Here is a 25402-nt window from a genome sequence, read left to right on the forward strand (position 1 = left end):
CCAGGCGGTTCCTTTATGCCTGCCTCGTCGGGCTGGGCGCTGGCAGCCCTGCCATTCAGGCGCTTGTTTTTGTTATGGAACAAAAGCCTCACTCCCAGCTGTGGCGCCAAAATCTAGCTCACACTGTACGTGTAACTGACAGCTCGGCAGCCGGCGGAGGGGAGGCCGGGCTGGGCTCCTCCAATCGAGGCGCCCCTGCCTGCAACCCCGCGTGTTTACAGGCAGCCGTTGCCGGGGAGGCAGCCCGGGGAAAACCAGGACGTGGAGTAGCTCGGAGTGGGCGGGCGCCCCAGAAGAAAAGTGAAAGTGTGCGGCCAGCGACTCGCGAGGAAGCCACGTTGTCAGCCCGGGCCCGCGGCAAGGTGCTGTGAGTGTATTTGGTTAACGCCTGCAAGCAATTTCCGTGGCAAATCCTTCTAACTCCGTGTGCACAGTCTCTGTGATTATAGGGCGATAGAGTAGCAGAATGTGTCCTCTTCACTGGGGCGGGGGAGGGGAGGGGAGGGGGAAGGAAGGGACTGATAGATAACCAATTAAGACCTCCATACCCCATCAGGTGCTCTGCAGTGACACAGGTGAGAGAAAATGAAGGAGCTGATGGCTTATAGGTTTGAGATGTTGATTGCTTCCTGAAACCCTTCAAAGCAGAATGTCATTGCCATCATCATGATGATGCTTATTAAACATTAAATCGTGTTTGCCGCTGTGTGCTCAAGCCACAAGTTCTTTTTACTTACATGGTTCAATAACTTGTCTGAGCCTTGAGTAGTGAATAGAGTAACATAGCAAAGAAAGTTCCCAGAGAGTGCTTTGCAAAATGAATATGCAAGATCTGTATCTGTTACACAGCAGGCAAAATAAAACAGATTCATGCCTACTCAGTGGACACCAGGAGACTGAAAAGCGTTTAGCTTTGGGGGCAATTAAATGATTGTGAGTTTGGAGTTTCTGGGTTGGAGGCAGTAGAGCTCAGAGGCTGAACGGTAGCTCTGGAGTCTGCCCACCCAAGGGCCGCTGCTGCTTCTGCACCTGCTGGTTGTGTGATTTTGGACAAGACTTCACCTCCATTTTCTTATCAATAAAGTGAAGATAATACATCCAGACTTGCTGGGAAGATTTAACAGAATAATTTATGTAACGTGGCTGGCATTTAGAAAGCACACAAAAAATGAATGTGGTTATTTGATACCAATGTATAATGGAGACTTTTCCACAGATAATGGTATGATGATGGGCACATTCTTCCTCATGAAGAGAAAAGCATTTAGGACAGTATACCTGGTATATATGAGCACCCAGTTATTGCTGGTGCTGCTGCTGCTGAAATCAGACAGATCCTGGCTCTGCCTGGCTCTGCCAGTGCCTTAATTTTCTCATCTGTAATGTGGCTGTGATAATAGTACCTATCTCATAGGACTACTGAGAGGATCAAATGAGATAGCTCATGAAACTGGCACCTGGCAACACTCAGTAAGTGTCAGCTATTATTATTATTACCTTCAGCATCTGATGGATGATCATTCTAGAAATTATGGCTTGGTGGTAGACTATATTTTCCTTGTAGTATAATTTAAGGACAGGAGGAGAATGAAGTTTTCCTCAGGAACATGTCCCATCATGTCTGTGCCCCTCTTCCCTTTAGATCTGGGTCCTCTCTTTTTCTCTAGGCTCCTACTGCCCTTTCGATGCCCCAGCTGCCCAGGACTCTGCATTCTGACATCAACCAGACCTTTCCTCTCTGTAGCACTTCTTTTTTAAATGCTTATTTTGAGATCATTGTAGATTCACATGCAGTTGTAAGAAATCACACAGAAAGATCCTGTGTACCCTTCACCCAGTTTCCCCCGATGGTAGTATCTAGTACAATAGTATAATATCACAACCAGGATATCATCATTGATACAATCCACCTTATTCAGATCTTACCAGTTTTACATGCAGTTGTGTGTGTGTGTGTGTGTATGTGTAGTTAGTTCTATGCAATTCTGTCATATGTGTAGATTTGTGTGATCACCACAACAGTTGAGATTCAGAACAATTCTGTCACAAGGGTCCCTTGTCTGCCACTCTTTTTACCCTAGACCTTCTCTGATCCCACCTCCCCACCATTTTCACAAAACTTTTCTCTCCTGAGGTCAAAGACCTGCTAAGAGTGTGTGTAACCCATCACAGATAAGTTCTGGCTAGGGGATAATTGCGTGATAACTGTTGAATGGAACACACCCCCGAGATCATTGTATTCTCGGAGAGAGCTTCAATAATTTTGCTCTGAGCAGTAGGAGAATATCAAGGGAGAAAGTAGAAGGAAAATGGGGCTCAGAATTATCACTCAACTTTTAATGTGCATGAAAAAGGTTGGGGTGGGGAAGAAACATAGAAGCCTCTTATAGGACGAGAAGTGTACCAGGATGATCCATCTAAATGGAAGTTAACACACACACACACACACACACACACACACACACACACACACACACACACACACACACACTGTCTTAGTCTGTTTGGGTTTCTACAGCAAAGTACCATAGATTGGCTGGCTTACAAATGGCAAACATTTGCTTTTCACGGTTCTGCAGGTTGGAAAGTGCAAGATCATGACATCGGCAAATTCAGTGTCTGTTGAGGACCCACTTCCTCATTGACAGAGGTCTTCTCATTGCAACCTCACATAGTAGGAAGGGTGAAGGAGCTCTCTCAGGCCTCTTTTATTAGGGTACTAATCCTATTCATGAGGATTCTGCCCTCATGACCTATTCACCTCCCAAAGCCCCCACCTCCTAATACCATCCCCTTGGGGGTTAGGTTTCAACATATAAACGTTGGGAAGGACATGAACATTCAGACCGTAGCATACATCTTTAAAATGAGGTGCCTTTCAGAAACTTCTCCCCTTCACCACCACCCCCATTACCTATTGGAATAAATAAGAAGTCTCTTTGCTGCAGCCCAAGAACTGAATCTCTTTCCTGTTCCCTCTGAATAGCACAGGTCAGAAGTTAAACAACCAGTCAATGCCTAGACTTGCAATCTCCACCGCAGAGCCCTGTTTGATTGTCTGTGGCCAACCACAGCCTTTAAGTGCTGGTGACCCTGACATGTTCTACAAGGCACAGAAAGCACTGGCTTAAAGCCTGACAGGGTGTGAGGGTGAAAAGCATTCTCTTTACAAATTTTGACATAATTAGAATGCATAATGTTCCACAAGTTATTTTTTTTTGTCCCACAGACTTTTTTCAGAATCTGACTACAGCGCAAAACCCGGTGAGTGAGAAGTGGAGGCCTTGGGCTTCGTATCACAAAGATGCCCTTCTATCGAGGAGCAGAGCCCAGGCACAAATCCTCCTGGCTTTCTGTGATGCTATTGGCAATTGCAGAAAGGGTAGTGGGGTTGGGAGAGACAGGTGAGAAGGAGGGACACCGCTGGAGGGGATGTTTGGCGCAGATGTCTCTTATGTTTTTTTTTTCCTTTAATTAATTAATTAATTTTAATTTTTTTGGCTGTGTTAGGTCTTCGTTTCTGTGCGAGGGCTTTCTCTAGTTGTGGCGAGCGGGGGCCACTCTTCATCGCGGTGCGCGGGCCTCTCACTGTCGCGGCCTCTCGTTGCGGAGCACAGGCTCCAGACGCGCAGGCTCAGTAGTTGTGGCTCACGGGCCCAGCTGCTCCACGGCATGTGGGATCTTCCCAGACCAGGGCTCGAACCCGTGTCCCCTGCATTGGCAGGCAGATTCTCAACCACTGCGCCACCAGGGAAGCCCCATGTCTTATGTTCTGAAACTGTGGTACCTGAATCAGCAGCACCAGCTGCATCTGGTGACTTGTTCGTGGTGCTATTTCCAGCCCCACCCCCATCTGCGGAATCAGAGACTTTGAGGCCGTGTGCCATTAACCTGTGGGGTTTTTTTTCCTTTCTTTAAAATTTTATTTTAAAGAAAACTCAAGCATTAAATCACAGTTCATACTTTATATGGAGATTCAAAGAAATACAAAGTTCCGAGTATAATTAAGTACTGGTTTTACTAATCTCAACGCCTACTTATTACTAACCCATTATGTTTGTTTGAACCTGTGTTTCAATAAACGCTCCGGGTGATTCTGAGGCACGGTTGAAGTTTGAGAACCACTGAAGCTTACCACAGAATGATGCAAAAATCAGTTTGTCGGCTCACTAGACTGGATAATCGTTCTTCTAGGGATGGAGATGGAAGAGTGGAGAGTGACTTTAAATTCAGGAAAGACATGTTTGAGCATCTACAAATGCTAGGTGCTATTCTAGCAAGATTGATGATGTCTTAACCTCACAGAGCTTATCTTCTTGCTGCTGGTAATAAGTGCTCTAAAGAAAAAAACAGCATCAGATTTGGAGGGCGGTTTTAGCAGGGGGGTGAGGAAAGGCCTCTTTAAGGATGTGACATTTGAGCAGACGCCTGAGTGGAGTGCAGGAGTAAGCAGCCATGCTAAGGTCTGAAGGAAGGGCACTCTGGCAGAAGGGACTAGAAGAGTGGACAGCCTGACATGAACATGAGTCTGGTGTGATCAGGAAAGACTGAGAAGGCTGTGTGGACAGAGGGGAAGGAGAGGAGAGCAGGTGAGTGAGAGATGGGATTGTACAGGGTGTTCTAGGCCTTTCAAGGATGTTTCTATTTCTTCTGAGTCTGATGGGGAATTATTGGAGGTTCTTGGATAGGAGAGAGGCGTACTTTGTTTTCTGTACTTAAGACCATTTGGCTGCTATGTGAAAGTTTGCCTGTAGGAAGACAAAAGTGAAAGCAGTAAGACTAGTTAGGAGACTAGCACGGTAGTCCAACTTTGAGATGAGGATCAATACGGTAGCAGTGGAGGTGGTGGAATTGGTCGGATTTAAGGTGTATTTTGAAGATAAAGCTGGGATGTAGGAGAAAGTGGTCTATGGAGGAACCCATTCCCTCACCTGGGTACACATTAGGGTGCCCTTAGCCACACTGAGTGGAGAAAAGAGATTGTCAAATGTTTCCAAATATGAGTATTCACATTCCTCTGTGGCACTGAAATCATGGTTCCCGGATTGAGAAGAGGAGAGGATGTGGCAACAGAGGGGTTCCTCCGCAGACCATCTAACACGTCTTGATCTCCCCCCTCTGGACCGTTGGTCCTTGTGTGAAGTGAGTGATGGTAGTGCTTCTGCCACCGCTGAAGGCTTCCACCAGGCAGCTGAGCCACAAGCCTGCACAAGAAGAGTTGTGCTCAAAAGTAACACGACATAGACTTCGGAGTGGAAACATCAAAAAGAACTGTTATTTTAATGAGATGTGTCCTGGCATTGCCATACATGTATTCCCATCCCCTGGGTGGAGTTCCTGAATTTTCTGTGCTGCCCCTGTGCCTCTGCCTCCATGCTGCCTCTCCCTGGAATGTCCTTCCTGCCACTTCATCATCTGGTGGATTCCCCACTCACCTTGTAACACCTTGGCTCCGGTAGGACCTCATTCCACAAGACTTCTCTGACCTACCCTGCCCAGACTGGCTTCCTCCTTCTCCATCATCCCCAAATACCCTTGTAGACCATGCTTATGTCTTTACCAGAGGCACTGTAATAATGTGATCCCGTGGCTGTGTCCTCCGTTAGACTGGGAGCTCCTGAGTACAGTAACTGGGTAATGGTCTGGGCATCTCAGTGTCCAGCAAAGACCTTGGCACACACAGGAGACACTCAATAACCTTTTTTAAAGAATTGGCCTTCATGGCTGCATTTGGTTCGATTTGGTTTCATATTTTCAAATCTTGGTCTCATGTGTAATCCATGGAAGGAGACAGAACGTGTACTATTGTGGTGTCATTTGAAATGTGTGGGTATACGGTGTCAGGCAGGGTTCTTAGCCTCCAAATGTGACATATCCCCTGCCATCTAAACTGAACCTGAAATTACTCCATTAAAAGTCACCCCTTAATTTAAACTGGCTAATCTATAAATACCCCTCGAGAGCATAAACTTCCAAGTTCAGTGCTTCTTAACTAAACGTGCTTACAAACTACCTGGGGATCTTGTTAAAACCCAGATTCTGATTCTGGGGGTGGGAAGGCTAAGATTCTGCATTTCAAATTAGTTGCTTGTCTGCAGATGGCACCTTGGTGGCCATGGTCTAGGCAGTGGTTCTCAAACCTTAGAGTGTATCAGAATCACCTGGAGGGCTTCTTAAACCCTGCCCCCAGATTTTCTGATTCATTAGGTCTAGGGCATAGCTTAAGATTTTGCATCTAAGAGGTTTCCGGGTAATGCTGCTGGTCAATGGAGAACCACAGCACATGTCAAATGTGTTTGCCTTCTTCACTCTTACACCAGCTCTGGGAGAAACTGGAGAACTTCCCACAGTTCAGCAGTGGAGACACCATTTGTGGGAGCCAGTTTCAGCTGCTCCTTCCTCATGCCATGACTTGACCCTGACCTGTATCTGCTATTTCTCCCATTCTCCTGAGGGACCAGTGCTGATTTCCACCGTTCTTTGGAAACCTACCAGCACAGAGAAAATAGAAGCCCTTGGGTTTGAACTAAATCAAATTCTTATCTGGCCTCCTACCTACAAAAATATCTGCAATCTACATCATTCTTGAGGTCCTTTCTCTCCTATGAGACAAATAAGTAACCCTCTACCAATGCAGTCAATTTATCCACTGGGCTCTTAGGGTCTTTTGTCTTCAGTTACTCCTCTTAATTCCTATTTCTTTTCTATTTTATTTTAATCATATCCAAGTCTTTCTCATCTTCAAAAAATCCTCTTTATCCTATCTCCTTCCCTCCTTCCTTTAAGAGTTAAATTTCTAGAAAACAATAAAAACCTGAAACGTACACTAATTACTTCCTTAATTCTCAGCCATTTTTAAAATCCACTGCAATCTGGCTTTCATTTTTAGGAGTCCCCTGAAAAATGCTCTTGTTAATATCACCAACTTGTTACCAAACTCAATTGGCAATTTTCAGTCCTCATCTGCCATCTCAAAACATGTTCAATTACATTAGCAAACATCTATGTATGCTAATGAGTCCTGTACCAGGCAGGAAAAGAGAAAACACTCTAAATTTTAATATATAAGGAATTTCATCCCCCCAGGTGATGGAAGAGCTGAGAAAACAAACAAGAGTTGTTGAGACAACCCAGAAATTAGTGACTGGAAGCTGCTACCCCCTAGGCTGGAGGGATGACAGGAAGAGGTGGGGCCATCATGCTGTGGCCAATGGTTCTAGTGATCTGGTGAAAACTGGAGCCACTGGTCTCTGTGGGGCAACTGGAGCCTTGGAGGAGACGAGCCCAGTGGGAGGACACCCCTAGGGCAGAGACACGGGAGGCATTTCCTGGCTTCTGCCTTCTTCTCTCTAATCTCCCCTCAATGCCTCTCTTTGGCTAAAGCCAGTCAGCAGCCCCTGCAAAGAGTGTCTGAGAGAAACAGCTTGCAGAGATTGACAACCTACAATAAAGAGCAACTTGGGGGAAGAGTGAGGAATGGATCCAACGGCAAATTGGCCAAGGACCAGCACAGCTCCTAAGTCAATATACCCAAAAAATGATCACACAACTTGCCCTGGATGCCCATGAGCACCTCAAACTCAACATTTCCCCAAATGGCACTATCTTCCCCACTAAGCCTGCTTCCCTCTGCTCCCCTCTGCTCCCCTCTGCTCCCCTACCCCTGTGACTCTCGCTAGGCTCAACCTAGTCCCATGAGTTGGAAACAAACAAACAATTTTTCTTTGTTCCTTCTTCTCTCGTGTTGCCCAATCCTATTGGTCAAGAGGTTTTGTTGATTTCTGTTTTGTATATTTCTTAAAGCTACCCTCTCCTCACTTTACCCTCTGTTGCAGCTTTAGTTCAAACTCTCTGTTTCTCACTGGACTAAGGCAGAACTCCCTGCCACTACGACCATTCCCTTCCAGTTTATGTTCTGGGCTGCTACCAGAATATCCTTCCCAACATGCACATTGAACTGCATTCCTCCTCTCCTCAAAAATTCTTCAGTGTCCCCAACAAGCTCCCAAGTCCTGCTAGAACAGGTAGGTTCTGAATCTCCCACAGGCCCAAGCACAAGATAGCTCTCAATTCCTAATGTGGAATTCTCCTTCTCCAAGGAAAGAGAAGAAACTGGAGAACAGGAAGTGGAAGAAACCATAAGTGTATTGTACCCACCCTTCCCAGTGTCACAGGACAAACCTGGAAATGGGGCTCACTTCATGGGCTTGCCGACTGTCACCCAGGGCCCCATGCTTAGAAGATCCCACGTTTGGTTTACTGCTCTGCTGTCTGTCTTGAAATTTATGGTCATTTTGAGCAAGGAGCCCTGCATATTTATCTTTCACTGGGCTCCGCAAATTATGTAGCTAATCCCGGCCAGGAATATCTATAGTCCTAAGTAACACAAGTTGAATGCTCTTCTAAAAGGTGATGGCTCATATACTCAGGGTGATATCTGATTTTAGATTCTAGAAGATAGGGAATGAGTGATGATTTGCTAGGTATTAAAAGGAATACAGAGGTCATTGAGAACAAGAAATTGAACATGAAGTGAGAATGGGAGAGAGGTATTTAAAGTTAACAAGAAAACAGTGTCACTAACAGTAGAATAATATAGAAGTAGTGAAATAAAAAAAAACCTCATGAAACAACTTGGGTGAAATGACTATGGCATCATGACTGAAACTCTGTATTGAAAACCCATAGGGAAAGATTTTAAAACTAGTAAAGATCATTATTTTTATATCCAAGGTCCCAACTAGCAGTTTTTTCTTTTCAGTGAGAACTGAATAAGGGAAATTAGCCCTAATTTTCTGAAGGACACACTTAGGCTAAATAGAAGAAAAGCTTTGATGTGTGAATTTTTATATATAACATAGTAAATTACCAAAGATCCAAGACTATTCTCATATTTTTTGCGGCTCACCCTTCTTGTCCCTGCCTCTTTTTTCTCCTTCCTTTTCTGTTTCTCTTCATTTTTCTTCTCTTCCCTTCCCTTAACTTCTGGAAAGGAGCAAGAGACAACAGTATTTATTACCAGGTTTTGTTTGAAATTTCAGTTTAGGCCAAAGGTCTTGGAATCAGCTTTGTCTGTCATGTGGAAGTAACATATCAAGTGGCAGTACTGGCTGTGACTAGGTAAACAGATGAAGTTACTGGGGGCATGCGGATAGTGGGGTTTATGTATAGAAGGTGGTGGGACAAGCAGTTTTGCCATCGCTTTTAAAGAAATGACAGAAAAAACTTGCAAGTTATCTCTGCATCCCTAATGAAAGAAATTGAAGATGATAAAGGCTGATACTCCCCACCCCCTGCCCTCCTTCACTCCAGGCACGTGGGCCAGATGGACAGTCTTTATATCTACACTGGTTTAGGGAAAATTCTAGACCTAGTATTGAGGGTATAGAGCACCTAGGAAGTTTTAGACAGTTTGCAAAATTCTGTCTCTCTTTTTTTTTTCATATTAACAGGCATGATATTACATGCCAACAACAAAAAGAAATTTACAACTAGCTTTTAAGAAATCCCAGGGGCATTTATATCAGCATGTGATAATGTCTCATTATATTTTATGGTTTTCAAGACTCTTATAATAGGTTACTGGGGTTAATTCAGGTACTTCTTTCCTTGGAATAGCTTGAGAATAAAATAACAAACATAGGAACTAAAATGGTGTAGGTAAAAATAATTCTGGAAGCAGCGGGGATACATTAGGTGCTTTTGATATCTCACCACCCTTCAACCTGAAAATAGCCTAATTGGAAGCCTGATGAAGGTAATAAATGAGAATTGTTAAATATAAGCTAATAATTCAAAAACATTAGGTTTTTAAAATTAGGTAAGTAGATGAGAAAACACAGTTTGGATTTTAGACTTGCAGCAAAGCTTCACGAGTGTAATTTGTTTCCTTAATTAGCTCAGTCAGATTCACCTAAAAATGTATCTGGAAAGTAGAAAATGACCCTTGAAAGGTCTGAGCCTGCACTATCCAATCCCATAGCCACTAGCTACATGTGGCTATTTAAACTTAATGAAAATTAAATGCAATTTAAAATTTAGTTCTTCATTTGTACTAGCCACATTTCAGGTGCTCCATAGCTACATGTGGCTAGTGGCTACCATATTGGACAGTACAGATATAGACCAATTCCGTTTTTACAGAATGTGCTAGCAGATGAACCATTTGTATGCTCACATTTCTATTAATGTTAAATACTTTAAAGAGGTTAAGTTTAGTATTTTAAAAAACATTACTTATTAGAGATATTATTGTTTGGATGATCATTATTTAAACTTAAAAATATTCCTATTAAAATGAAGGATTAACCAAGAGTTATTAACTAAAATACAGACAGGAAGGCATGTAATCAATGCTAAGTAAATGAGAATCAAATCTGAAAACTTAATTTTAAGAATAAGCAATTAGCACATTCTGTAGTATAAGGAAATTAGTATGTTGGATAACATATAAACAAAATTGAAATGAAGCCTTGCAGCAAAAATAAATAAATAAATAAATAAAAAGAATGGAAGGAAAATGACAAAGGATGAAGTCTAGCAGAAGTTATTAGTACAAACCTCAGGGGAAAACAGTGATAGGAATTTGTAAATAAAATCAGCAAAGAAGGAAAAAGAAAGGCCCATAGATACATCTAAAGCTTTGGGGAAGAAAACGTTAAGAAATTTAAAGAGAAAGAGAAAAGCTAGGGAAGTATCTGCAAAAACTATGACAAGAGGACTTTTAATGTGGAGCACTTCTACCAGTGGAGAGGAAAACCCAGACTCTTGTAGGAATATGGGCAAAGGATAAGAAAAAAATTTGCAGAAGGGGAAATAAAACTTGAACACATGGGGAAATACTTTGTTAATGATCAAAGGAAGAAATTAAAACAAAATGAGATTTGATGGAACATTTATCAAAGTAGCAAAGAGAGGGAAAGATGGAAAGAATGAGATATGATATGATCAAAGCAAAGGAGAGTGCAGAAAATCGGCCACTTTCCCATGGTTGTCAGAATGTCAATTGCGGTAACTCCTTTGGAAAGCCATCTAGTGAAATGTATCAAGAAAATGTGCACACCCTGGGACCACTGATTCCACTTCTGGCTCTGATCCTAAGGAAGGAATCCAGAAGATGTATAATGTTTTCTGTACAAAAGTTGGCAGTGCCCTGTTGAAAATAGCAAGACATGGTGAAATCATAGCACAACAGCTGGACAGAATATTCTGTAGTAAAAATTATGCTATGAAGAGTTTTTACTCTTTATTTTAAAGTGACCTATATAATATTTGAACACAAATTCAAGTTTATTAAAAAGCCAACAATACAGTAAGTAGGAGGCCTCCTTTACCTCTTCCCTCAATCCCGTTCACCTCTCCCAGGGTTGGGAGGTAACTTTCAGTCACTTTCCCATCTATCTATCCACTTTGCCATCTGAAATCACACTATGTAGAGTGCACATTATACCTTGTGGGATTTTGCTTTAAACACAAATGAGATCATGTATAAATATAATTTTATATCTTGCCTTTTCCATTTAAAACTTTGAGCCTCTTCCTTTATAGTACAGAGAGACCTCCCTCCCTTTTTTAAGCTGCTGCATAGTGGTTCCCTTGTTGTCAAAGTCTTCTTTTTAAACCATTCTCCTCTTGATGAATATTTACGCTGTTTTCAATATTCTGCTATTAAAACCAGTGCCGTAACAAGGACCCTCTCTGTGCTCCTTTGTGCTCATGTACCAATATTTCTCTAGGGTCCACAGCTAGAAGTGAAATCACTGGTTTCCAATGGTAAGTGCATTTTAGAATTATGGTAAATACTGTAACAGTATCCATGAGCCCCCATTTCTCCATACTGTCAGTCACACTGAATATTATCAAAGCTTTAACATTTCTACCAGTCTGATAGGTGAATATTATACTTAATTGTTTTAATAAAACTGAATTATTTGTACCTGGCTGTATATTAATCCTTGATTTTATGTTGAAAACCAACCAACTTTTGCCTTTTAAAACTCTTTAATGGTACTTTTGCCATAAAGTTTAAAGGTTTTTTTTTTTTTCTGGTCAAATTTATCAGCCTTTTGCTATGGATCTGACTTGACATCCTGCTTATAATGGCTGTCATTCCCAAGGGTTTATAAAAATATTCATGCACATTTTCTTGTAATATTTTCACAATTTATTTTTTCCTACTAGCTCACAATCCATGTACAAGTTATATTGCCATATGTGAGCAAAAGCTTAAATTATAAAACCAGGTGGGAAAACAAAACAAAAAAAACATGCATAGAAAATTTAAAAAAAAATACCAAAACAATATCAGTAGTTGTCTTTTGGTAGGGAGATTAGATTAGATGTGGTTTTTTCCCTTTGACTCACTTTTACATTTCAGATTTTAGATAATATTGGTTATGTTTATAAGACATGGTGGCCTTTTATGTTCTTTTTCTGCCCAGGATGGTAACCATCCTTCTTCCCTTTAACCATGTGGTTTGGTGAAGGCTGCCAATCACAGCACTCCACCCTTGGCCACAGACACGGGCTCATAACCCAGAGGGCCATCCAGGGTCCTTTGCAGGGATTTCCTTAACTACTGCAGGCAGCAAAGAACTCCTCTGTGCCTGGTCACAAGGCTGATAGGTGTATGGCCAGAGCTGCCTATGACCTGGGTCTAGCTGACCAGATAACAAACACACACACACACACACACACACACACACACACACACACACACACACACACACACACACACACACACACACACAAAGATAGAGGACCACACATCACATAAGACCTGAATCTAATTTTCCCCAAACTGAGGCCTGTCTGTGGTTGAGTTACCCAAACTGATAAATCCCTTCCCTCCTTTTTTATTTTGGGTGAGTGGGGATTTCAGTTACTTGTACCAGAAGGATCTTAGACGAAAAAAAGCGATAGGAAAAGAAAGATGAGACAAAACTTCAGAGGTATGAAAATACCATTAGTAGGAAGTAAATATACATCTTGGGTGGAGGCAATCCTCAGTTTGTAGAAAGAGATGTTAATACAAAATAGCAACTACTTGGTTTGTAGTCATTAGGGCAACTTATCACCAAAGAGATAACTAGTAAAATAAGATGGTAGCAAGTGTTTGCACAGTTTCATAATTTTGCATTCCCAGCAAAGCAGCGAGGGCCAATGAAATTAAGGGTGAGGTTGATAGGAACAGAGATGGCAGTCCTAAGATACAGCATGTCACATTGGGTTAGAGGAGATGTCTGTATGAGATCCTACACACATTTGTAGGTATACATGATAGACTCCATCCGTGGATTTTAATAATGGGCATTTGGCTTAATCTCAAACTTACATCATACTTCGGGTCCATATCTTACATCATGGATCTCAAAAGTTGAAAGACCTTAAAGACTACAACTCATTAATCTTAGAGTTGTGAACCCTCCCAAGATTAGGGGACTTAACTATTCATATGGCAAGTAATCCTCAGATCTGGATTCAAACCCAAGTCTCTGGGATCCCAGTCCAGTGTTCTTTCCATTGCCTTTCAAGTGCCAATATGAGATGACTAAAATGATCAGGAAACAAACAAAATCTCTCTCTTGTCTACACACACACACACACACACACACACACACACACACACACACACCCCACACCACCTCAAAATAGCAAATGTGTCACATAAAAAAGAAAGTAATTCTATCAGTTTTATGCTCACTAAAAATAATAATAAATTGAAAAAAAATCCAAGTCTCTGGGAGGTATTCTAAAGAACTGTGTAGAAAGTACATTGTGTTGTTAAAGAGGGTTTGAGTTAATTGCTCATGGAAGAAACATTTATCTGGGTGGAGGTTTATGCTTGAATTACACAGGCTTTCAGCTTGAAGGGTGTAATAGCTGAGTGATTCTCTAAACCTTAATCTATTTTTCATACGGTGGGATGACAGTCATCATCTGAAATCATTTTTAAGTTTCCCAGAAATGTGGAAAAACTAAATCTTACTTTTATAACTTGTTTAAAGGGCAAATTTTTACTTTTAGTTTTAAAATAATTTTTAAAAGGAGCTGCCACTCTCAAGGAATCCATCTATTTAAGGATCTCAAGGACATAAATGAGCTCTTGTGGGAGCGTAGACATTTGTTATATTTCTGCCCTGGTTATGGTTATCCTTGATGATTTGGGGAGTGTGATTATTCTTTTTCTGACTCTTGAATTTTTAAAAATTGAACAAAATGTTAAATTGAGCCTGATTTTCTTTGTAAAATTTCTTAGTACATGTAAAAAAAAAATGCTTTGGGTGTCTTTGGGGCTCAGAATTCAAAGGTTTAAGAATCATTTAGGATCAGAAGAAACCAGGCACGAGGCAGGCAGTTGCTCTATGGTTGTGGGGTGGCGCTTACTTCAAAGCCCATCCTCTGTCTTCCTCATCAGTGCTTCTCAAACTGTTCAGCCAAAGCGTGCAGGATGCAGAGGAGAATTGATCCTATCCAAGGGAAAAAGATAGAGTTCACTGTAATGCTTGAAACAGCCCGCTGCTGCAAGTTTCAATCAACTTTTACATTATGATCTGTACTGTTCTTAGGTTTGTTTTAATATATTTATTTATATTAAATATAATATGAAATATATATTTGAGAAATACATAATAAATTTTAATAAATATAATTATAGATCATTATCAATAAATATAATAAATTACAAATAAGAAATAAGAAATTAAATATATTAAATAAATATTAAGTATAAATATTTACTTCTTTATATTAAACTTCCAGCACTCTCTACCCCCTCTTCTGCTTTATTTTCCTCTATAGCGCTTATGGCATCTATGAAATCATAGAGTTCACTTATATTCTCTGGTGGTTATCTACTCTCCTCCCAGTGAGGGTTATTTTGTTCGCTGCTGCACACCAGTGCCAAGAACAATGCCTGGCATTTAGCAGGGCTCAATAAATACATATTGAATGAATGGTGGCGTGTTTTAAATGATGTTAAACCAGATTCTCTGGAAGACGTGCCTTCTGTGTCCCATGACTTAGAGGCACACCTCATCCTCAGTGACAAGTGTTCCCAGTACTAGAAGTAAAAATACGTTATGTTTGGGGAACAGAGGAGAGGGAAGCAGCACTGGCTCCTCCCCACGTGCCTGGCATCACGAGATATTTCTTGACTTCTGAGCCGTGAGTGCCATGAGCAGTGCTCCATGAGCCCATGTAATGACATATTTCTTGATTCCTGATGAATCAGGTAATTTGAGTTTATTTCTCGCTATACGTGCTCTGATTTCATGAGGCTGGTCTGCAGTGGCCTGAATTTGCCTGGATAACACTGGTCTCCCTGCCCATCTAGATCCTTCTCTCCCTGCCCATCTAGATCCTTCTCTTCTCTCAAAGCCCAGCTTGCACCAAACCTCTTTTGTGACATTAGCCTTAACTTAGTGGTCCTAATATCAAGGTCAGTCTTTTTCTCCTGCTCAGAGGGCAGCGTCTTGGGCCCAGTGAGGCCAGGGAATGGATGTGTGTGGGCTCCACTGAGGTGGCCTGAGAGAAAGAACAAGTTGATTTCAAAGTACATGTAGCAATTCTGAAAGAAAGTACAATGGTGTAAATTAGTACCTCTTCCACTAAACCACAAACACCAATCATGAACTCACTTTACTTTGTCTTTCCTCTCAGTTTTCAGGAAAACACTTACTTTCCATCATCTATGACAGTTTTAGACATAAAAAGCTTACCTTTGGCCTGTCCATAGCCCCTTGATAAGATGCAGTCGGGCTTTAAATGCAGGTTCTTGTAGTCACTGACAGTTCTGAGCTTGCTAAAAGAGAGCTACCTTGTTATTCTTTGACAGTACCCCAAAATACCTTGTTTATACACCACCATCAATACATTTAATGTAACAAGCCCTTATACAGATCTTCCTTGTGCCAGGCACTCTTCTAAGATGATTACACATATTAACTCATTATCCTACAGAACAACTTTACTATTAGGAAGGTTCTACTATTATCCCCATTTTACAGATGAGGAAACTGAGGCACAGAAAGGGTGAGTAAAGGCATATAGCTGGTAAATCCCAAACTGGGATTCAGACCCAGGTACTCTGGCTCCTGAGACCACGTGTTTAACCATTAGCCCACTTGTCTCACCTTTGTTCTTCTCCACCAGCCTCCCTGTACCTATCAGCCAACCCCTTGCCTCTGATCTTTATTCTTCCTGGTCAGAAAAAGACCCTGCTGCCTTTTTCTAAAATCATCCCTCAAATGGACCAAGGTAAATTTCTTGCAATTGAAATGAAATCATGTCAGTGACCTTCATTCTTCACAAACACTCACTGATACTGATTAGTTTACTTCTTGGCCGATGCCTGCTGTTCCATGCTTTGATCAAACACAACCATCTCTTAAAATGCTCAGACCATTTTCTCTTCTCTTTCTGAATTCTCCAATGAAATGTTGACAAATGGAAAGCTCAACCGGAAAATGCCTTGGTCTGAATGAAGTTTGGGGAAGATGAATCCGGTGCTGATGTTTGGAGGGGGTCAGGGCAGGGTGTGTTATTGAGAAACTGGGTGTAGAAAGCTTGTTAGAAACTTTAACTTTTGTGGTCATGAAATTCTGTAGGAGCTTTGGGAATGGAAAGGAAGGGGTGGATTCAAGAGGCATTTCAGAAAGAACAATGGATTGGACTTGTGGGCAACTGCCTCTAGGAATAAGGTAGGGAAGGGAGTGAACATGATACCGCTATTTTGGGCCTGAATGACTATAATGCGAGTGTCGTTACTTGAAATAGGTCTATCAGGAAGCTACTCTGATTCAGGAAGAACAAAAAGTTCATTTTAGAATTTTTGTCATCATCCCAGTGGAAATGTTCAACAGTTGGAAGACACCATAAGTGAGCATTTAATGAGCTACCTTCAAGTGTCTAACAGGGCACATGATGTTAAATCTCCTACAGTAATTACCATGAAAGGGAGCTGAGGGTGAGGTCATCTTTTACACTGGCCTCATGGAGGCATCTGCCGGAGTGTGTGGTGAGTGAGATCCTCCCCAGCTCTCAGCTACAGAGGTGGAATTTGGCTTATGATTTCAATGTAAAGGACATGGCTTACCATACAGCCTAACCCCAAACAGTAGCAAATGACTTTTCTTTGTCACACCTAAAAATCCTGAGAAAGTGACAGTGCCATTAGTTACGTGGCGAACTGGTTATGTGTTTGGTTTCCACACTTGATCTTCCTTCGTATTAATTTTTACAATAACAAACTCAAGTAAATCTTGAACCCTCGCCCTGGTTTGTTTCTCCAAAGGCCCAGACAGTGCCAGTAGTCTACACATTGAATGGTGAGAACCGAAGGCTTCTTGAAATTTAGCCTTATAATCAGGCACTCAAGGTAAAAATGAAGAAATAAAAGCTGCAAGACTTAGCACAGCGCCAAGAGAGCTCAATAGGAAGGGCCTAGAATGGTGTGTTCAAGGAGACGGAGAGATTGGCGGGCAATGTCCTGAAGCAGTACCTCAACAATCCAAAGGAGTCTGATGATTCAAGTTAGGAATTAACGCCAAATCTCGGGTTGATACACCTTCCCCGATTTCATATAAGCTCAAGAGTAGTCGCCTTGCCCGGCAGAGACCATTAAATGACTTGGGGCAAATCTCTTCCTTCAAAAGTCTGACTTTGACCGCCAACCTTACTTCCAGCCAAGTCGATCCTCCTCCCTCCAAAGGGGATAAGCAGCCACGGGTTAGCGTGGGCCCTCGCGGCTGGGCCGACTGTTCGGAAACACCCTATTTTCGGAGGCTGTGGGAAGGAAAAATAAATCCAGTCCGGGTTTTGTCTGCGCGGGGCGACCGGAGGGCTGCGAGGAATGGCTCGCGAAGAGGGGGGCGGTAGTGGAAAATACACAACACAAACAGCTCGCGCCGGGGCACGGCAGCTGTAGGCCCGGAGCGCGCGGGCCCGGTCGCCGGCCGCATGGAGCGCAGCGCGGCCCGCGGCTCCGGGGCGGCGGCGGCGGCGGCGGAGGCTGCAGCGCGCCGTTCGCTCACACCCACCCCCGCCCGCGGCCGCCGCGCCGCCCCGCCGTAGCCGCCGGCCGCCGGCGTCCCCGCGGGCCGGTCCAGCGAAGGCGGCGCCCGCGCCTCTGCAGCCAGTGGCAGCCGGCGGCCCGGGGAGGCGGCTCCCGCAGCCCCCCGCAGCCCCGCGCCCCGGGCGCCTGCGACCACAGCGGCCGCCCGGGGAGGAAGAGGAGGAGGAGGAGGACGAGGGGGGAGGCGACAAACTCCGGCTCGGCGCGGCGGCAGGCAGCCCGCGGTCAGGCATGCAGGCGCGGCGTCTAGCCAAGCGCTCCAGCCTGGGCAGCCGCCGGGGGAACGCCGCGCTGCAGCCGCCAGGCCCCGCGCCCGCCCGGGAAGGCGCGCTGCCCGGGCTCCCGCCCCCCGCCCCGGCTCCGGCCCCAGCCCCGGCCCCGGAGAGCTGGAGGCCGCCACTGCCGCCGCCGCGCAGCGCCGGGACCGGCCCCCCTCGGGCCGCCGGGGCCGCCGCCGCCGCCGCTGCCGCCTCGTCTCCGGTGCTGCTGCTTCTGGGGGAGGAAGACGAGGACGAAGAGGGCGGGAGCAGGCGGCGGAGGGGGCTCGGGCGGGTGCAGGCGAAGCCCCGAGGGGGCGCGGAGGAGGAGGATGACGACGAGGAAGACGAGGACGAGGAGGTGGTCGTCGAGGTGGTGGACGGCGACGACGACGACGAGGACGGCGAGGAGCGCTTCGTGGCCCTCGGCCCCGGCCGCCAGCTCCCCAAGGGCCCGGGCCGGGGAGCATTGAAGGTGCGTGCGGGGTGCGGGGACGAGCGCGCGCGGGACCCTCCGGCTCGGTGAGGGGACGGGCCCGGGGTTCCGGCGCGGCGCGGGCTGAGGCCGGTACCGGGGACCGCAGAGGCCGGGCCGGGAGGGGTGTGTCCGGCGGCTCCGGCGGCCGCGCGGGCAGAGCTAGGGGACTGATGAGCTCACCGCTCGGGCCCCAGCACCTTCACCGGGCGGCCGCTCCCACTTTCCTCCAAGGCCGAGGCGGGCGTGCTGTCTGATGTGGGTGCGGGCAAAGGACGCTTCTCCCGAGCGAGGCGGGAACTTGGCGATGGGACGAGGTAGGCGCCGGTCTGCTCCCGGTGGGGACGGGCGAGGTAGGAGGCAGTGAGGCTGTAGTCCTCCCCGAGGAAGCACGAGTGGCCCCCTTCCCCTTATTCTGAGGACTAGTCAAGCTCATAGGAACTAGCAAACAGCTTCTCTTGTCAATCTCTCAACCCCTCCTGCCTCCAAGAACAATTGTGGATGAGTTTCCGTCAAACGCGCCTGTGAGGGAACCGGTAAACCCAGAACAGCAAAAAACCAAGTCCCGGTTTATACATGCATTTTGCTGGCATCTTTTGGCAATGCCGCCCCGCCCACCCCGCACCCGCGGCTTAAAACTCGACATTGTTTAGCATTTGGGGTTTTTTCCCCTCCTCAACATAGCAAATGGGAAAAAAATAGGAAACCAGAGAAAGTGGGGAGAATTTGCCATTTAAAATAGACGTGAGTTTCTGCTGAGAATTCAAGCAAAGGCCCTTGTGTACTGAAGCACCGAGAGATCTTTCCGTTTGTGTATCTTCAGGAGATAAGGGCTTTATTATTACACAACTGACTGGCTGGGCTTTCAGGCATGTGATTGGCCAAAGCAAACCACGTTGAGGTTCATGCACAGTGTATGTTGCTAAGAAGTTTTGAGGGCAGCAAGTGGTAAGCAATGGAGTGAGTGATTTTTCTGAAGAGTGGTGCTTAAAATCAACTGAATAAAACTACTGATAGGAGTTTTCAGAAGATATTGGTATTTCAGGAAGAAAAACACATAAACAAATGAGCTTACTAGTTAGAGACTATGAGAAAAAAAAAAAAAATCTTCAGGGGCTTGCAGAAAAAAGTCAGCTCCTCAAAAAGTCAGCAGTTCCAAAGAAATGTTAAACATCAGCATTTAGAATAGCCCCAGAGTAGACATGGGCACAAATTTCTTTCCTAGACCACCCTGGAAATACCAGCTCTGGGAGTGAGAAATTTTCAGCAAGTAGTCATTTGGGATGATAGTTTTTGACAGTTGCTTGTTGGAATCCAGACCATGACCACCATCATTACCGTGGTCTAATAAAAAGCCTGCATTGTATGGCTACAGGATATAGCTGGGTTTGGAATTAAATCACATGACATCAGTGACATTAAGGAACAAGAGTAGTGACTCCTTAGCATTTTTGTCCAGAAATACTGAAAAGATGTCTTGTGGTTTGGACAGCGGTTGCACAGTTTGTAATAGAAAAATTGATTATAATTTATGCTCCGTGATCAAAGCAAACCCAATGTAGAAAAAAAAAATCAAATCTATAAAAATAGAAGAACTAGGGTGTGATCATTCACACTATCAGAAAAGATTTTTCACATCTCCGAGCAAATTTCTGCTTAATTCTTTCGAAAGGGGCTTCATTTTATATTGTTATGGTTTGCCCATAACTTTTCAGGAATTTATATATTGAGTAGTTTGAGGTATAATTTTTATCATCTTTTACTGCTTTAAAGCCGTCTTGACACTGCATCTGGAGAGGTTTTTCTGACGAATAAAATAGTATCATTTTATTCTAATGCATATATTAATGTCAATCTCATATATATTTAGGCATTCATTTATTCAGATATTTATCAAGCACCTAATATGTGCCAGGTACTATTCTAGAACACAGCAGTAAGCACCTTCCAGATGCCCACATCCAGCAAGAGAAGCCAGAGCGACAACCAACCAAACAGACAAATAAATAAGCATGGTGCTTGAGATTTTGATGCATGCCATGAGGGAAATAATGATATCTCAGTGTCTAGGAGGAAGGAGACAGCTTGTAGGGAGAAGGCCTCTCTGAGGAGGGGACATTTGATCTGAGATTTGAGACGTGCAACTTGGGAAGATCTTTCCAGAATAACAATTGCAAAAGTCTTGAGGTGGGAAGGAGAAGAGGATGAGTATGGCTGGAACTTGCTGGAGATGCAGCAGGGAGGCAGGTAAAGGCCAGCGACATAGAGCCTGGTGGACCTTTTTAAAGTAGAGTAAGAAGTCTTTGGAAAGTTTTAAACATACAAAATGGTTTGTCTTTTTAATAAGGTCATGCTGTGTGGAGTATAGAGGACAGCAGGGAGGAGCAGGGGTCCAGTTAGATGGCGATCGTTGAAGTCCACATGAGAGGCGAGGGCAGTTGGGACTAGGAGTGGAGTTAGAGAGGAGGGAACAAATTCAGGATCGATTGTGAAGATCCACCTGCAATAACTTGCTGATGGATTACGTGGAGGGGGGCAGGGTGACAGAAAGAAGGGAATCCAGGACGAGGCCCCAGTGTAAAGGTTGGCCAAATGTGCCATTGGCTGAGATTGGGAAAACTGGGAGAACAACAGATTTTTGCGAAGAGAAAAATCAAGTCTTCTGTTTTGGGCATGTTAAGTCCGAGATGACGCTTAGACACCGGCATGGAAACTTCAAGTATGCGGATGGCTGTAATGTGTGGAGCTGAGGGGAGAGGCCAAGGCTAGAGAGAGAAATTTGGGAGATGTGTTGATGTCATTTAAAGCTGGGGATGAGAAAGAGAGTGCAGCAGGCCAGAGGGCAGCCTTGGGCCAGACTCTGGGGCACAGCACTGTTTAAGTTTGGGTGTGGGAGGAGAAGCCAGCAAAGACGATTGAGAAGCAGCAGCCAAACATGTCAAAGGAAAACTAGAAAATGGAAAGTCCATTTAGTTCCAAAAGTAGGGAGTAATGAACCGTGTTGAGTACCACTGGGATATGAGTAAGATAAGGACAGAGACGTGTTCATTTGGATTAGATAATGTGGAACGTATGGGTATCTGTAACCAAAGAATGTGAAATCGGGGATGCAACCCAAGTGGGCTGAGCAGTGAGTAGAGGCAAGGACATAGTGAAAAACTCTTTTGTTGGAAAGGAGAATAGAGAGAAGGGGGAGAGAGCATATGGTTTAGATTTTTTTTAAGATAGGATACAGTAGACTCTAATGTAGTGACTACAGCATGTTGGGAATGATCTGTTGTGTGTGTAGGAAGTGTATTTGTTTTCTGTTGCTGTGTAACAAAGTACCACAAACTTTTTGGCTCACAGCCATTCTCCCGGTATCTGTGGGTTAGGAGTCAGGGCCAGGCTTGGCTGGGTCTGCTGATGAGTCTCACAGGGCTGCAGTCAAAATGTTGGGTGGGCTGTGGTCTCTTTGGGAGGCTTGACTGGGGAAGAATTCACTTCTAAGCTCCCTCAGGTTGTTAGCAGAATTCATTCCCTTGCCTCTGTAGGTGTGAGGATCCAACTTCTTGCTGCCTGTTACCTGTAGGCTGCCCTCAGCTCCTAGAGCCCCTCTCCCCCAGCGCCTCTTCCCCACCCCACCTCTACTCCTGCAGTACTTTATTACATGGTTTCCTCAACATGGCCTCTTACTTCATCAAGTCAGCAAGGAGAATCTTAGCCCCTGTCTGCTGGCAAGATGGAGACTCATGTAAGGCACTGTAATCCCAGGAGCAGTACTCCATCATCTTTGCCATATTCTGTTGGTTAGAAGTGAATCATGGGTTCCACCCACACTTAAGGGGGGGAGATATGCAAGGGCATGAATACCAAGAGGTGAGGATCGTTGAGGGTTACCTTGGGGAGGAACCGAAGATGCAGAGAAAAGAGGGATAAGTTCAGGAGGAAGGTCCTTAGAAAAGTCATAGGGCAGGGGACCTGGAACCCAAGTATAGGAATTGGTCTTTGACAGATGCAAAGACCCTTCTTCCATTGAATTAGGGAGAAGGCAGAGAAAGTAAGTCCAGATGTGGGTAGTTGTATATTGGATGGTGGTCAGATGAAGTAGTATTCACCTGATGGCTTCTGTTTTCCCCCTGCAGCAGGAGGGAAGGCCATCAGCTGAGAGCAAAAGAGATTTGGGATAAGAGCTAAAGCCAGGAGATAGTGTTGTGGGAGAGTGGGAGAGCAAATGTACCAGGGAAATCAAATAGAGTTGCTAGACAGTATCAAGGGCCCATCTGATGTTTGTGGTTCTGCCTGTACAGTGTAAGCAGTCTGTCTGGGTATGTGATTTTCCCCACCTTCATTCCATTGGCTCAAGCATAGAGTGATAATAACAAACAGAATGCTAGCTAATGTTTATTAAGTTGTTTAATTACTATGCTAGTGCAAGTCTAAGTGTACAGTCTCATTTAAACTTCATTACATATCCCTGAGTCAGGCATTATTATATCATCCTCATTTTACTGAAGTGATAAGCAGTTTACTTAAAGATACACAGGTGTTAGGTGGCAGAGCAAGGTTTTGAGCCCTGGGCAGTCTCACTCCAGAGCTAGTACCATTAGGCTTTACACTTCCCTGTCTCTTGGAGACAAAGCAGAGAGCTGGGTTCAGCAGAGATGCAGTTTAGCCAGGTGGGTGAGCAATGACAAGAGAGAGAACACACTGTTGACGAAGTTGGCACTGCTGTGACTATAATGATGGACTATGGGATCTAAGAAAAGTAAGGACAGGAAGGGGCCATGGGCTGGTAAAAAAGTCAGGGGTCAGTGGATTAGAGAAAACAAAGAGGAATCAATAAAATCATTTAAAAGAATGAGAATGAAATGCAGGACAACTTGGGTTCCAAGGTAATGTTAATATGAATGAATATTTGCTGAATACTTATAAGCCAAGAAGTGCACTAAATGCTTTATATGAAGGAGGATCGCCTGAGAAATTATGATTTGGGAATCAATATTCTCCAGCTGAGTATACTGGCTTGGATGTGAATTAGCACACCTGAGGCTGTATGGTCACAAGCAAAGCCCTGGTTCACATCCATAGCCTGTGCTTTTAATCTCCCTCTATTTATTTGTGATGTTTATGCCCATTTATATCCAGGAGTATTTGGGAAGGCTGAGGAAATAGAGGAATAGATGCTGCTAAGTATCTGAGATGCTTGATTACTGTAATGGACGCTAATTTGGGCTTTAAATGAGACAAGAAGACAAACTTTGTATTACACAGTTTTCAATTTCTGATCGGAGAAGCTTACATATTTATGGGCAGTGGTAAGATTCCACACCCCCCCCCCCAAAAAAAACTAGCCTCCTGGGCCCTTGAATGAGGAACACCAGGTAAATAATATCTCCAACCAGAGCTTAATAATAAAATTTAAAAAAAATACAAGGACACTGTCAAACGGAGGAAGGATTCTAAAATAAGTTGCTACTCAGTGAAGGCAAAACAGTAAGGGGCTGAGATAACTAGGCTCAGGACTGTGCTCTGCGATGCTGTGTATTAGTTATGGACAAGAGCCGGAGAGTCTGAAGGGATTGATAATGTAGTGTTTATAATAAGCTTAGGAGAAACCTGGACCTGAAAGACCGCTATTAGTTCTATCAAGAGTTCATCTATTGGAAAACTGGGAAGAAAGTTTGTTTTTTTTTTAATTTTTAAATTTTTAAAGTAAATTTATTTATTTATTTATTTTGGCTGCATTGGGTCTTGGTTGCTGCACGCGGGCTTTCTCTGGTTGCGGTGAGCGGGGGCTACTCTTCTTTGCGGTACGCCGGCTTCTCATTGCAGTGGCTTCTCTTGTTGCAGAGCGTGGGGCTCTAGGCGCGCAGGCTTCAGTAGTTGTGGTGCATGGGCTCAGTAGCTGTGGCGCACGGGCTTAGTTGCTCCGTGCGGCATGTGGGAATCTTCCAGGACCAGGGCTGGAACCCGTGTCCCCTGCATTGGCAGGTGGATTCTTAACCACTGAGCCACCAGGGAAGTCCAAGGGAAGAAAGGTTTTTAAGTGAGATAATATATGTCAAAGTGCCCACCTTCAGTGCTTAATAAATATTAACGGAGAGGAAGCTGTTTCATGTGTGCCAGCTCTTTGGGGTGGTTAGCACATCTATTAGACTGTCTCTGGGCTATCAGATGGCTTTAAGAAGCCTTTGGCAGGGACCGTGCAGCAAGCACTGAATTCCAGTTTGCTGTTAAGTATGTGTGTTGCAAATGGTCTGCGTTGGCTCGAGGGGAAGGCGTGTGCTTCTGACACCAGACAAAGTTGTCATTCACTGAATTGTCGACTGCCAGACTTGGAAGGGAAACAGAGATTATCTGGTAACCCAACACCCTCTTTCGACTGCTCAGTACACCAGGACTAGGGAAGGTGAAATGCCTTGTCTGGCTAGGGCTGTTTAGCAGCTTAGGTGGGACCAGGATTAGCACCCTGGTCTGCCACACCCCAAGTTCTCGCCCTCCTTGCTGGGTTAGTCCTTTGTGCCTGGGATGATCTGCAGTTAGTTCACTCCCTTAGAGTTGTGGTGAGAAAAATCACAGTTTCTTGAAGTGATCTACCACTCACTGCTTATCAAC

General features: G+C 44.4%; 1 protein-coding gene across 2 annotated transcripts in view; it reads left to right on the forward strand.

Moving 5' to 3' along the window:
• Nucleotides 1-267: 267 nt before the first annotated feature.
• The window catches only part of ZNF704 (zinc finger protein 704), a 249524-nt gene continuing 224389 nt past the window's right edge, over nt 268-25402 (forward strand). Inside the window, exon 1 of one of the 2 annotated variants that reach the window (XM_057532049.1) lies at nt 268-362. Coding sequence is in view for 1 of the 2 variants with exons in the window: in XM_057532048.1 (XP_057388031.1) it covers nt 18305-18805 (501 nt within the window). In the remaining variant the exon portion in view is untranslated. Of the gene's footprint in view, nt 363-18112; nt 18806-25402 lie in introns of those variants that run through there. The other variant, XM_057532048.1, reaches the window with a different exon arrangement.

Source organism: Balaenoptera acutorostrata, chromosome 17 (assembly GCF_949987535.1).
Source record: "Balaenoptera acutorostrata chromosome 17, mBalAcu1.1, whole genome shotgun sequence".
NCBI lineage: Eukaryota > Metazoa > Chordata > Mammalia > Artiodactyla > Balaenopteridae > Balaenoptera > Balaenoptera acutorostrata.